At 36.1% G+C, this 15312-nt stretch overlaps 1 protein-coding gene across 1 annotated transcript in view; it reads right to left on the bottom strand.

The window, feature by feature from the left end:
• LOC117933954 (uncharacterized protein At3g06530) overlaps positions 1 to 15312 on the bottom strand; it is a 77624-nt gene that overhangs the window by 25768 nt on the left and 36544 nt on the right. Inside the window, exons 13-23 of the mRNA XM_034855540.1 lie at positions 13496 to 13664; positions 10787 to 10926; positions 10577 to 10669; positions 8055 to 8235; positions 7608 to 7708; positions 7326 to 7478; positions 6956 to 7109; positions 6506 to 6639; positions 6239 to 6320; positions 5983 to 6145; positions 177 to 252 (exon numbers count right to left, since the gene is read on the bottom strand). Of these exons, the coding sequence (XP_034711431.1) occupies positions 177 to 252; positions 5983 to 6145; positions 6239 to 6320; positions 6506 to 6639; positions 6956 to 7109; positions 7326 to 7478; positions 7608 to 7708; positions 8055 to 8235; positions 10577 to 10669; positions 10787 to 10926; positions 13496 to 13664 (1446 nt within the window). The remainder of the gene's footprint in view (positions 1 to 176; positions 253 to 5982; positions 6146 to 6238; positions 6321 to 6505; positions 6640 to 6955; positions 7110 to 7325; positions 7479 to 7607; positions 7709 to 8054; positions 8236 to 10576; positions 10670 to 10786; positions 10927 to 13495; positions 13665 to 15312) is intronic.

The raw sequence follows: 15312 nt of genomic DNA, 5'->3' as shown, positions 1-15312 counted from the left end.
TTCATCCCAAATGACAATGGTGGAATCTATTATACATGAAAATTATAAAAAAGAACCCAACATAAAAGAAAGACACTTGAGACATTCTCTCCATAAGTTGGTATTGAAGGGACAGCTAGAAAGCCCTTAAAATACAAGTACCAGAATGAGAATAACCAATTAAAAGTTACGTAAACCTTTGCATATGAAGAAAGCTTTAGAGCAAAGTCCAAGATGAAACGCAATATGTCTTTCTTTGTAGATTGGTCAAACCTGGAAGAACATGTAAAAAAGAATTTTTTTAGCTCAATAAAATACATAATTCAATGCAAGTAAACAATGGATTGATGGTAATGATGATGAGGACGACGAGGAAGACGATTGTATTTAAACTGATGATGATGATGATGATAAATTACATAATTTGACGTTAGTGACTGACGGATGAAAATGATAATAACAAAAACAATGATAATGAAGATTGTATTTAAACTAATATAGGACTCCAGGAAAAATAAAAGGATTTAGAAATTTGAGCACTCAGGAAAATGTGATATCCATCAACTTTCTTGGCAGAAAAAGTGAAATTACTCAATGCAAAATAAAATCCTGCAATTAACTCAAAAACCAAGGAAAACTTCAGAGAGAGGAAATAGGTGACAAAGGATCAGTAAAGGTCATTACAAAAGTAACTCTTGCATAACCAGTTCAACATATGAAGCAAAAGCAAGAGAACAATTTTCCTGAGCCAGAGAATAGAATAAAAATTATACATCAAAAGTTTTGACACTAAATCCTACTATAATAGTTCAGAACAACCAAATCTTCACTCACGACATGTTCCCAAATTAACAATTAATGTGAGCTTCAATACAGCCTGTGCTTCCAAACCTGCTGTCAAGATAAAAACACAACTCAAAGCTGCTTTTATATTGGACTGCTGATGACAATATCTGGAAATTAAGAACTCCAAAAGCAGGTTTTGACAACTGAACAATAATTAGGGTTCCTTAACTTCTAGAGCAAAACAGAGGGAAATGTTAATCAGAAAGGAAATTTGCTAGTCTCTGGTCATACAATAAACTCTGGAAAAGCAACAACATCAGCCCAATGCCCATACCAAATCCAATACAACCAACACTCATTATATGTTAGCATCTCCAATAATGCATGCTAATGTATGAATTAAAATGGTCCCCTAAATCGGTTAGGTAAAAAACTGCTATTGAGTTTAGCAAGTAATCCCACCATAGACACATGGGTGTCTATTCTGATCAGGAATGGGTTGAGAAACAAGTTCTAGCTGGATAGACACATGGGGGACTGCATTTTTTTTTTTTTTTTGATAAGTACATAAAATTAGTATTATAAACGCCAAAAAGGGGGCGCACCAAAGTACACATCATGTATACAACAGCCGCCAATAAGCGCCAAAAAAATACAGGGAAAACAAAAAAACTACTCCCTCAAATCAAACCCAACCAATCAATAAAATCAATTATGGACATCGAGCTTTTGCTTATAAACAGTTTGGTCCAAGTTAACAAGTTGCACATAAACAAGATTTTTAGTCTTTGAACAAAAAGCTCCACGTTCTCAAAAGATCTTTTATTTCTCTCTTTCCATAATGTCCAGAAAATCCATAATGGTATTGCTTTCCAAACTTTTTCACTTTCTCCTAACAAAAGATCTATGTCAACCTAATAGAGTCTCTCTTACAATGGAATGCATCACCCAAATAAACCCTTAAAAAAGAGTCACAGCACCCTTGCCTTACCACAATGTAAAAGGATGTTATCAATAGACTCCTCATAAGTTTGACAAAGGAAGCATCTACTGCCCAAAGACCAACCCTTCCTTTGTAGCTAGTTGAGTGTTGAAGCTTTCACTCAAATTGTCTCCCAAGCAAAAAAGCTCACCTTAGGTAGATCCCACACATTCCACACAACACTTACTGGAATGACATTGATCTTCCCGCCTCAAGGCTAGCATAAAGGGATTTAACAGAGAAGGTAGCACACTTTGCCCCCACCCAACACACCTTATTCCCTCAACTACCACCTTATCTTGTAACCTTGCTAAAAAGCACTCCAAAATATCAATCTCTCAATCCTTTAGACACCTCAAGAAGTTAGGAATCCAAACACTGCTCTCATTAGAATGCAGCCACAAGACCACCACCTAAGCCTCTTTAGAGTTAGCTAAGGCAAATAAGGAGAGAAAAAAAACATTTAAAGGTTCATTGCCACACCATTTATCTTTTCAAAACTTAACCAACTTCCTTATGGTCTTCCATAACCCAACACCATAGCCACCTCTCACTTCCTTAAGAGCACCAACCCCCTTCCATTTCCCCAAATTTACCACAAATAATTTGTCTCCAAAAGGCCTCCCTTTTTATTGCAAAGTGATAATTCCACTTACAAGGAGTGCCTTGTTAAGCGTATGAAGGTACCTAACTCCTAGGCCCCTTTCCTCTGGTCTGAACAAACGGTAATCCACTTCACTAAATGAGGTTTACTTTCTAAGGTCTCACCTCCCCAAAGAAAATCCTTTTGATTTTTTCCAACCTTAAACATCCTAACCTCAACATTCAGAATAGAGATATAAAGTAGATTGGCAAGCTAGCTAACGTACCCCTAATCAACATTAGTCTCTCCCCTTTGGAAATATATTGTCTTTTCCACATTGCCAATCTTTCATGGAACCTTTCTTCCACCCCATCCCAAACTGCCAAAGAATTATGAGAGGCGCCTAGCAAAAGTCCCAAATATGTGGTCGGGAGCACACCCACTTTGCAACCTACGTCAAAAGCCAAATCCTCCAAATCTTCCACCCTCCGAACCAAAATGAGCTCATTCTTGGTTAGGTTAATTTTCAAACTCGAAATAGCCTCAAACCACATAAGCAACCAACTTAAGTAGGTCATTTGGGAGTGAGAGGCCTCACAAACCACCAATGTGTCACTGGCAAAAGACAGATGAGAGACCTCCAATCCCTCTCTATCTCTACCGTTCACTTTGAAACTAGTAAAAAAAAAAAAAAAACACCTTCCCTTGGCCTTCTAAGAAAACAACTAAGCATCTTCATGGCTAGCACCAACAAATACGATGAAAGCAAATCCCCTTGCCTTAATCCCCTAGAACTCTGAAAAAACCCTGACAAGGTATCATTCACTATAACCGAGAACCTTGGTGAAGAAATGCATCAACTAATCCAATTGATCCACCTTTTCCCAGAACCCATTTTAAGCATGGGGTACTGCTATTTGAAAGAGGCTTTCTTTTGCATTTCAGTCTAACATCCTCCAAAAATGCTAGAGTAGCAGATTTGTGGCAGGTTGGGAAGGGTGGAGCATATTGGTCCCTTCATTTCAGTCTTCATTTTCAGGGTTGGGAGATAAAGGCAGTGGATCAGTTTTTGGAGCTCATTCAAGCTGTGTGCTTGCACACACTAGGAAGAAAATTTGAATGCAGAGGTAGGAAAATAAGGGGAAATTCCAAGTCAAATATTTCTACAACTCCTTATGTACTAAGAATTCAGAATTGTTTTCCTGCTCAAGAAGTTTGGGATATCAGTGCTCCTTTAAGGGTCTGTTTCTTTTTTTTCCTGGCAGGTTAAATAGAGGAAGAACCTGACAATTGATTTCTTGTGAAGAGACAGTGGAAAATGGTAAACCACTCTAATCTTTGTAATTGATTTTCTTGTGAGGAAACAGTTGAATGGGCATTAAAAAAATCTCCTGTTGGGATGGAAAATTCATGAATAGAATATATGTTACGACTTCTAGGATTTAAAGTTACAAGAAGAGAAGGAAAAGTGAATTACTTGTGGTCATTTGATGGACCTTTTAGCCAAAAAAAAAAGGTGCACCTCCTAGCTTAGGGTAACATACACACCCCCACCACCACCCACACAACTTAAGGAAGATAAAAAACCCTATACAAAATATGCCAAATGTTTCACTCCTTCAGGGCAAAAGATTTGCCAACCTACAACAAAAAATGCCCCCGCAAACATAGGGGTAACACAACCCCAAACCAACTTTGCCCCAACAAAAGATGCCAAATGTTTGCCAAACAACAACAAAAAAATGCCCATGCAAACTTGGGGATAACACACACAACCCCAATCCAACCCAACCCCCCACCCCCAAACACCTCCACTGATAAGAGGAGAATGGAAATGTTTTACCATCAAATTATCATATCTCAGATCCACCCAAGGTTGGGGATTTGCACTCAAATCCCACCATATCTGAATCATGTTGTAAAGGCAGTATTGAGACAGGGTAATCTACAAAATCTTAGCTGATGGTTGATGTGGAACAGGGCAATTAATAATGTGATAGTTGGAAATTTAAATATATATATATATACGCAAACACATGAAGCATGCTCATAAAGCTGCATTTGAATATGAATGAGACAATAACAATACATAACACCTATTTTTTTGTCTACTTCCTAAGATGTAAAAATGTAGTTTATACCACACAATTCAGGGTATAATACAAAAGTAAACCAAGATTGTCCAAATTCCCCTACCTCTTGATACTGTAATCCACCTATTGATGTACCCATAATCCATTTACAAAAATGACTCTAATCATGTTCAATCTCCACCATTTAAAGCCCAACTGATAATGGTCTTCCTGTAGCCTTCTCAAAGGGCACTTATTTTGACTCTATATATGCCACCATTGTATCTTCCATCTTGTTATTTGGAGTCTTGTTTGGAGTGTCAAGAGGCCTTTGGGGAAAAGGCAAAGTGAGAAGTGATAATAGTCCTTGAAAATGGTTGAACTTAGAAGTTGATTGATTTTACTAAAGGAAAGAAATTTATAAGGTGAAAATATGTATATATAATATAAGTATGATGGGTAAAAGCTAGACTACTAAAGAGTTTAGATGAGCCCACAGCATAAATTATCCAAAAGCCTTTACTTCAATTGCCAAGGAATTTTATACATGTTTCACTCTTTATTAATAGCTAATTTAAATTGGCCTTTTTACCAGTTAGATGTAATCAATTCATTCTTAAATATTGAGCTTCAGGAGAAAATATGTTATACAACCTCTAGGATTTAAAGCTTCAAGAAGAGAAGGAAAAGTGAATTACTTGTAAAAGGTTTCACACAACCTGAAAGTCTCCAAGAGCACGGTTACATGAGAGACAAAACCTTTACATATGCAGATGAGATAGTCCATTGTACTTCAAAATATTATCTTGGTTGTTCATAACCATGAGATTTATTTAAGAAACAATTAGTACAAACAAATTGAAACAGCTTAACCTAGAGCTAAGGCTGAGAGTATTTGTGAACTTATTTGGCTGAAGATTCTTCTTAAGAACTAGATGTAGAAGCCCAGCTACCCACAAGTTTGTACTATGATGATAAAGCAACAATCAACAGGGCACCTAAGCACATTGCAGTGACTTAACACTTATTTCAAAGGAAAATTCAAGTTTAGCCAAACTTGTACACCAATTGTGAAGATAGATGTTCTTACTAAGTGAATAAGAAGTCATGTTTCAACAGATGTTGGACAAGTTGGACATGTGTGATGTGGATGCACCAACTTGATAGGGAGTGTTAAGAGTTTAACTAGTTAGTAAATGAAAGGGTGTGCCTGTAATTTCCTTCTCCTCTTTGCATCAAATATATATCAAAGAATCTGGACTATAGAGAACAGTACAAAAACCCTTTTCCTTTTTATTTCTCAGTGTTTCTCTCTGCTACTCTTTTTTCTTTTTCTTTTCAACCAAGCAACTGAAATTTGGACAAGTTCCATTACAGGCTGGCCTCCAATAATTCACACAGTTTAGGACTTGAAAAACATTTGTTTAGGTTACTTCAGTCTACCAAGTAATTGTCATTTGCCACATAAAAATTAAGAGATATAAGCACTGATAAAGACAATATTATTTCCATGAGCAAGTAGAAGCAACTAACAAGAATAAACAACACACTTATAACATAGGATAAAATAATGATGAAACCTCTGTCCGATATTCTGTGGCACTAAAAGGCTATGACAGGAGGAGCCGAGCAAAGATGTAAAAAATGATGGGAGAACATTTCTGTTTGATAATATCAGCCTCTTTTGTTGAACGATTAAGCTGAAAAGCTCTTCAAGAAAATGACTCTGAACTTCTCTGTTCCCTGCCATTTCACTATATTAGAATTAACCCAACTTGAAGTAGAATCATGTGTACTAAAATCGCAATCAAAATATCTCTGTCAAAACAACAATACCACTTTTTCTGCTAGAAAAATCAACACGAGAACACAGTGTGTATAGCCGTTCAATGCATTCCATAGCAGCTAGCCGCACATCCTGAAAAGAAAGAAAACAGATCCTAAGGAATCCAGATATGACATATGGTGAAAGTGTAACTAAAATAGAAAATAGAAGACAAGAAATGACTAAGTTTCCATTCTTAGAAACTACATCAGAACCTTCACAACAGGGGTTTCAACAAAAACTGCAGAGAACATAGATCAATGAAATGTAAGTCAAACCTGGTTATCACTGGACAGTGGAACAAGAACAGAGGGAAATTCGTCTAGGAGTTGAAAATGTAAGCTTTGTTCTGACTGTGAACAAAAGAACAAAAAATAATGAAGAGCCTCAACCTGAACCGCAACAGAAAAATCTGCAAGACACAAACTGCAAAAAATGAGAACAATGAATGCCAAAATATTTTTAGAAGATAAAAATGACAAGCACAACATAAAATCATAGAAAATAAATTTTGAGAAGCTCCTGATATATATATATATATATATTTGAATTTGAAGTACAACCAACCATTCCCGGTATAAAATGATTTTTCTTCTAGAAGAAAGGAAGAACACAACCAAGAGAAAAGTACAACCAACCATTCCCGGTATAAAAAGATTTTTCTTCTGGAAGAAAGGAAGAAAACAACCAAGAGAAAATAAAGTGCACGAGGAAGATATAGTTAAAACCTTCTTCAGTAAAGAACTTGGATAGGTTACAAATAGGATAGATCATGATTTTTGTAACAAGGGAATGGAGATGATCCTTAAAAACATGCTTTGCTTCAGACTCAGCAAAGAAGACAAATAGATTCTGAAGTGTGCATATCCATTTTCCGTCATCCTGCAACAGAAAAAAAGTTCACATATTCAGGAGTGAAAAGAAAACAAAACAAAATCCAGCTACAGAGTCAGAAATAACACAGAGCAGGTGTTTTCAAAATCCAGCTACAAAGTCAGAAATAACACACAGCAGGGCAGTTTTCAAACTTCAAAAACAAAAAAACAAAAACACACAAGAAAATTAAAAAAATAAATCACAAAAGATAGAAATACCTACCAGAGAAAGATCCTTAGGTGCCTTCGAAATAAAGTACTCTATTAACCTCCAAAATATGCAAATTAGAATATTAGCATTCAGTCTTCTAGGATCACTATCAACTAGCTGATCCAGGAAAGCCTTACAATCCCGTAACACCATTCTTGTATCAAACTGTCAATTGTTTGGCAAAACCAGATGTCAAGGAAGGAGAAATGCACAACTTGAAAAGATATTCAGCAAACTAATATTGAAATACAGTGAAATATAAAAATACAGCCAACAACAATAAACTCCATGTACCTCTTTCACAGATGCAACATCACCCCCAGATTCAAACATTCTCCACTCAGTTTTCAGAAGTGGAAATGAAGCTTCAAATAATGCAAAGAATTGGCCATGATCTAACACATTCAATAAAAAAGGGAAAGAAAAACATAAGAGAAACTCAGCATCTCAACAATTTGTTCAAAGTAGGATAATAATCACACTCTTACAAATCAATAAAATCACACCATTATGAATTGCATATGCTACAAGAGTGAGATAGACATGTCCATTTTACATATATCTTTGACTAATAGTGTGATAACACCAAATAGATTTCTCTTGCTAACTTTTACCTGCCTTATTACGCATCATGAAAACATCTAAAGACAAGCAGCATTGACCTTTTGTGAATATCTAAACCTAGAGTCGCAGGAGAAGTGGAACTACATTTTAAGAATGGAAAAGAAAGAAAAAGTGTACCATTCTTTTGTAATATGAACGACTGCATCATAACCAAGAAGAATAATGTCTTCGACGACTCAGAATAATTGCAGCATTCAATTAGCCAAGGCATGTATTCCACAGGGTGCATCGAGAAAATTTCTGCTAATCCTCTAACAATATCCATATTAATTGAGGATATGTGTTCACGGTCCAAAGTCTGCATTGTTTTCAAGATCAGAATTCTTATTGTACTGTAGTGGAAACATTAATGCATTCAGCAACAATAATAAATAATTTAGAAACTAAAACAAAACAAACAACAAAAACGAAATGAAAGATAAATAGAACCTAGCAAGAAAATCCTTAGAACTTCAGTATACCATATACACCTTTAAAAGAGATTATTCATTTCTCTAACTCTGAGATACTTGAAGTCAGAAAGAAAATAATCAAATATTTATTAATGCCAAGTAGAGCCTTTGTTTATCAGAAACAACTATTTCATGCAACAAAATCGAAAGCAAAAAGAAGGATGAGAAATCCTTCTGACAAGTACAAACACCTCTATACAAAGTCTGATAAAAAGGTAAATAAGTGTACACTAGTTCAAAAAGGCAAATCTATCCACACAAGGACAAGCAGGTTATGACAATGCTCACTTTCACAGAGGTAAAACATCATATACAAAATAAACCAAATGTCTTGCTCCACATTTTACTAACGCATCCACCACATGATTGCCTAAGCCAAGAGCCCAACAGAAGGAACATAACAACACTAACTAATTCAAGGAGGTAAAAAAAGTAAAGCCTTATTACGGATAAATAAGGCTTTAATGTCAAGTCTCCCTTTCTCCTTATTAAGCAAACAGTCGACCAATTCACCAAATATCAATGCTGCTTATGTCTAACTCAAGAATAGAGTTATGGCCAATGTTACATTACTACATGCCATCTCGCCAAACATACCAGTTTCATCAAGTGCCCAATACTAAAACTTCTAGAAAATCACCTAAGAAATGTCAGTGGAAGAAAGACCCTCCAACAGGCACCATTGTTACCTTTGCATACGTAACACCTCCTTATAACTCTAATTTCAGCTTCAACAGCAAAACCAATCTCAGCAGGAGAAGGAGAAAAGAATGAGGTTGACATATTCCACACCCCCCCCCCCCCCCCCCCCAGTTGACATGGCTCCTTAAAGAGGAAGAAAAAAAAAAGGCAAAACAAAATTAATTTTGAAATTTTTTACACAGGATTGGGGTAAGGTACCCACAACTGGTGCGACAATGCCACCAAAGCAATCCAATCATAATAAAATTAACAATCTAGAACAAACCAAAAATAAACACCACTGCAGCAACTCCTCTTCTTCCTTCCCCTTTTCTTCCTCCTGCTCCTCTTAATGCATCAGATTATTAAACTCTTCACTAACACAGGCACTAAAATGGAAGCAAAATAGGTTACCTCCCCCACATGCTCCTTCCCAAAAAAAAGTTACAAATCATCCTGATAAAACCAAAAAGGCAACAGGCTGCAAGTATCTACCTCCTTGACTGTTCCACGGAGTAGAGAATATGAACATCACCATCAGATGAGTCTCCCCTTCAGCTAAAGAGAATAACAGTAGCCAGAGACTAAATAGGATCAGGCAATGAGGTATAAATGACCATAGGACTCCCTAATCCTCTTATGCAGAACACCACAAATCAGAAGATAAGGTTTTAAATGGCGTTCTCATCTAGATCTTCACTAATAGAACCCTAAACTTTATGAGGGGTCCAATGATAACGAATAACAATAAGGAACAGTCTCACAACTTATTAGGGTTTGCTGGACCCAACTTTTATCAAGCTCCGGCATGTTTTGCTTTTAGTAAGCCCCTTCAAGGTGCAGTAGAGGGTACCACAACTTAATTTGTTTGGGGAAAAAAACCAAACTATGCCGAATAACACAACTTGAAAATTACTCTACCAGTCAATTTAGAAAGTATCACAACCCAATTTGAAAAGCTTCAACTTGATCATTACAGAAATATTTAATACCAAATGGAAACAAAAAAAACAAATACAGAACTTATCAAAATTGCATGAGGGGATGTACTAGGTAATACATTCTGAATCTAACTGGTAAACTCGGCTCAAGAATATTCTAGGTCATGAAGATTCTAGTCAAGATGACATGCAATCTTCTAATCCCAATCATAATAATAATAATAACAACAAGAAAAAGGGAAAGAGGGAAAACAAAAGATCACATGCAATCTTCACATCCCAAACAAAATATTTATTATATCAGATTTTGTAATTGTGGGAATGATTTCTCATCCTTCTTTTGTACTTTTAATCTATTTTAATGAATATATTGTTCTTATAATATATATGTATATATATATAAGAACTATTATAATAATGCAATTTGAACTTACTATTTTGCCCCTTTTAATGTAACTTCCAAGAGATGAATCCCCATCACCACTAAAGGAAGAAATTTAGAGAATATAAAAACACAATTAAACAAGACAAGATATACTGCATTGCCTCCAGATAGATAATTTACCCTTTCTGGACTGGAGGTACCAATGAGATTGCTATAAAAAGGCCAACTTAGTTCCTTGGCAGATTCCAAAGCCTTCAGATTTAATCCCTGAGTCTGTGTGGAGTGAAATAAGAGATAGTGTTTAAACATGAAACAACAAAAAGTTAAAATATGTATCTATATATAGATGACTGACAAAGATCAAACTCTAACTAAATGTCAGCAAGAAACCTTTGGCAGGATCAGAAGAATGGAAAATATCATGGTGGCAAGTTTCTTCATGGAATCACTATGAACATGGAAGCTTGAAATTGCATGCTTGAGGCATGTGACAGAAACATCAACAGCCAAGGTTGTATTATTAGATGCACCTGAAAATCCAGAATAGAATGAGAAGAAACCTAGCAATAATCCATAAAAGGCCAAATTTGCAGGGTGTCCATAACCGAAAAATGTTTAAAATAAATAAAATTAAAAACTAAATAATAAATAAAAACAAGTTGGGTGGTAACCAATATAACATTTCTTTCCTCAATGGACGTTTTTCTTTTTACCCCTTTTTTTAACTCCCATCATGAAAGATTAAACTAGATTTGAGTTAAAATGAGCATTTCCTTGAGCATTTTTTCTGATTCAACTTTCAACAGCACTTCCTTGAAGAATTTTCCTCCAGACAAAAGAATTTGTGGTGCATAAACTTTTCTTTTACACGAGGAGCCCTCAAAAGCAATAATTGTCCACCAAAGATCTTTCAGAAAAATAAGACAAGAACCACACCCCACAGATGAAACCTTGAATGGGAAAATAACATGACAAAAATGATACTCTGGGCTTCAAAATATTCCAATGAGCCCCATTTGTGATTGATGGGTACCAACATATGTGCTAGATAATTCACCATTTTGGAAAGGATTTGATCAAACCAAGTAGGTTATAAACTTCTGAAACAGTAAATTTTCTGAAAATTCCATATCTTTCATTATTTGGCAATTTTACATATTGGGGTGGTATGGTGTCAAATTATGCGCTTTGTAAAATCTCATTGAAAATTCGCATATATATATGAGAACAATCATTGGAAATTCAAGGGGAAAGAAAATCTCCCACAAAGGAGGCCATATGCTTTGCTCCTTGTTTGGCTAACTGATCTACAACCTGGTTAGCTGAACAAGGAATCCAAGAGAAAGAATTTGTTTTAATTTTGCTTATGTAAATCATTTGTCTAATTAGGTTTTTAAAATTTTAGTACTAGATTATTCGCATCCCTCTTTCCAATAACAACTACTAGCCCTTCCAGAATCATGGACCACATTCACCAACTACAAGAATGGTATTACATATCTCTCTGTTGTGGGGAAAAATTACTACAAGACAGGAAATATTATCACCTCAGCATCCTGGAGTCTCTTACAAAAGAATGCCTGCAATGAATTTATAGATTGCTGATACACAACAATTTCTCAACAAAAAGGATTTTTTTTATATTAAGGATCAATGTAATGAAAGTAAAATCAGTAATCTACCTTATCCCAGAAGAATATCCTTCTGAAACCTCAACAGCACCTTAGCAATCTAGGAAGCGCACAATGGACAATCCAACTGGCACCTCCATTCCCCCCAAATCCAGCTTAGGCGCTGCTTAACCACTTCCAAGGAGGAACATACGGTTCTTTTTTTCTTTTTCCTTTGGCAACCAGCTAGATTGTGGTTGTCACCTTCATCTTTCAAACATTCGAAAGGAATTTGCCTTTTCCCCCTCCCAAAAATAACATATTCTTCAGCCTAGCCTTGTGTCCAACCTAAAGCCTTTTTTGCCCTCTTCAAAGGGACCATGCCCTTCAAGCATATCTCGATATCTCCATAAGTGCCTTAAGCTTCTCTTCCTTAATTCGAAAGTCATGTTTGGTAACTGTCTTCGAATATAGTTCTAAAAAACAATTTTTGAAAACAAATTTTGAAAACTGATATTTGATGTTTTGTAAAACAAAAGTTTGTTCGGGACCTTGAAATGTTTTTAACCTGTTTTTAATGTTTTTAAATTTTTCTAAAAATAATTTCTATACCTAGTGCTTAATTTTTAATTATTCTACATGTTTTTATAATTATATTTTAAAATAGCACTCTGAAAACAACTAAAAATGTTTTCTGAAAACACCTTTTTCTCTATTTTTACAAACAGAAAACAGAATTTCTGATCGTCTAACGTGATTTCCTTTCTTTTTTCAGGAAAACAGAAAATTGTTCACGAAAATAATTGTCAAAAAGGGCCCAAGTCTCCTTGTTTCAAAATTTAACCTCGGAATTCACTCACTGACATCTCTTTGCAAATTTACTTATTTCTCCAACATCACTTAGGCTTTAACTCCAAAACAACTTCTAAGAGAATCTGAAAGAAGAGCATGAGAATCTTACATCTCTTCGCAAATTTACTTCTTTCTCCTAGATCACATAGGCTTTCACTCCAAAACAACTTCTAAGAGAATCTGAACGAAGAGCATGAGAGCCTCATATTTTTAAATCTAAAAGCAACCAGTCCCCCCAAGAAAATGGAAAGTTTTGTTTAAGCCCTAAGTTGTGAAATGGGTTGGTTTCATGCTAATAAAAAAAAAAACCGCATTGACAAAACATTTTAATCATTTCCTTAATTCCACATTTGAACAAAAAATATACCAAAGAAACTTGTTCTGCAAAATCATTCTTGCAATAAATGTAAACTTAACTCTAAATCAGGAACAGTCAACCATAATAACATGAACATAAATAAAAAATGCTGTCATCCACTATACTTCATGGTTCCAATAATATAAAAAGATCCTGAAGTATAAAATAAACCGGGAACAGAAAGAAAAATAAGAAAAGACAAATGACTAAAATACATGAGTTCTACACATGTTTCCATTTTTATTAGGTTGTTAGGGATTCATATCAAAGCATACTTACTAGACAGTAAGATGCCAATGCATCTTTGAAGCACATTCTGCAATGCATCAAGAAAATATGAAGCACTAATCATTTCGGACAACCCCTCCAGAGATAAAGCAGCCTGAATAACACTCAGATCCTCATCATGTAGCCGGCGCAGTATTGCATCTTGAATAGTTACAAGCCTCTAAGAAGATAAAAAATAAAAAATATATATAAAAAATAAAATAAAAACACATTAGAGCCAAGGATAAAGAGACCTTGGGATAACACAACATCATCCAAAAATCACATCTGAGTTTATTCTAAACTTACAAGTTCTGATTTAGAAATAAAGAATTTATTTTATAATTTTACATCCAATATTTGGAGTCAATAGATTTTTTTTTATAAGTAAGCATAATTTGTATTAAAGGGCAAACCGCCATAAAGCATACAGGGAGTATACAAACGCAGCCACACCCCAAAAAACAACAGAAACAAGCAGCCCCAAACGGCCCTTAACAAGCCGCTAGCCACTCCAAAAAGGTTAAAAGCGAAGAGGACTCCTCTCCCATGTACAATCTAGCCCAACTCCACAAATTACAAACAAAATAATTTTTGAGTTTCTGTATGTCTAACGAGCCCCCCCTAAAGGCTAATCTATTTCTCTCCTTCCAAACCGTCCAAAAAATACACACCGGTATGGAATTCCAGATTTTTTTCCTCTTTTTCCCCACAAAGGAGCCCCTCCAACTAAGTAAAAACTGTAAGACCGTCTCTGGGAACACCCAATGAACACCAAACAAGGCAAGGATGATATCCCAAAGAACCCTAGCCACTATACAATGTAAAAGAATGTGATTTACACTTTCCACTTCACAACCGCACAAAAAACAGCAATTAGGAAGCTGCCACCCTCGTCTTTAGAGCCTATCCAAAGTAAGGATCTTCCCCCATGTAGCTTCCCAAGCAAAAAAGGCAGCTTTAGTAGGGACCATGTTCACCCAAATGCATTTAACCGGAAGGCAAGGGTATTAGGAGCAGCCAGCAGCTTGTAAGCGTGTCTAACTCCAAAAATGCCTTTACCTCCGCCTCTCCAAACCACCAAATCCTCTTCTTGGGAGATCTTGACGTCCCTCAACATGTTAAACAAAGCTCCTATTAAATCCAGCTCCCAATCATTTGAGTCCCTAGCAAATCTGATGTTCCAGCCCCCTTGACCAAGGCTAGAGTCCCAAACCTCGTTGATTGTTGCATTTTTATTCACCGCCAAAGTGTATAACTGGGGGAAAATTCTGGACAGCACCTCCTCACCACACCAGAGATCCGTCCAAAATTTTACCTTAGTGCCCTTGCCCACCTTAAAACTTATGTTATCCCAACACCAATTTGCCTCCTTCAATATCTCCTTCCAAACCCCGACCCCAACGCCCCACGAGCTTCATTTGTCCTCCACCCAAGGCCCTCTTGACCATATTTCACCCCAATCACTTTCTTCCAAATAATATCCTCATCAAAGGCAAACCTCCAAATCCATTTACTCAACAAGGCTCTATTAAGGAGATCAATCTTCCGTAAACCAAGCCCTCCATTCTCCTTTTGGGTACACACCACCTCCCAATTAATAAGATTACTTTCCTTTCCATTCGCCCCCCTCCCCAAAGAAAGTCTCTTTGCATTTTTTCAAGCCTTTTCACTACTACCTTGGGCATCCGGAAAAGGGACAATTGATAAATAGGAATGCTGGCCAAGGTGCTCTTGATAAGGGTGATTCTCCCACCCTTAGAGATGTATTGTCTTTTCCAAAGAGCTAATCTTCTCCTCATTCTTTCTTCTACCCCATCCCACATTGA

Source organism: Vitis riparia, chromosome 16, assembly GCF_004353265.1.
Source record: "Vitis riparia cultivar Riparia Gloire de Montpellier isolate 1030 chromosome 16, EGFV_Vit.rip_1.0, whole genome shotgun sequence".
NCBI classification, from domain to species: domain Eukaryota; kingdom Viridiplantae; phylum Streptophyta; class Magnoliopsida; order Vitales; family Vitaceae; genus Vitis; species Vitis riparia.
The sequence above is the reverse complement of the archived record's forward strand: the minus strand, read 5'-3'. Positions and strand labels throughout refer to the sequence as shown.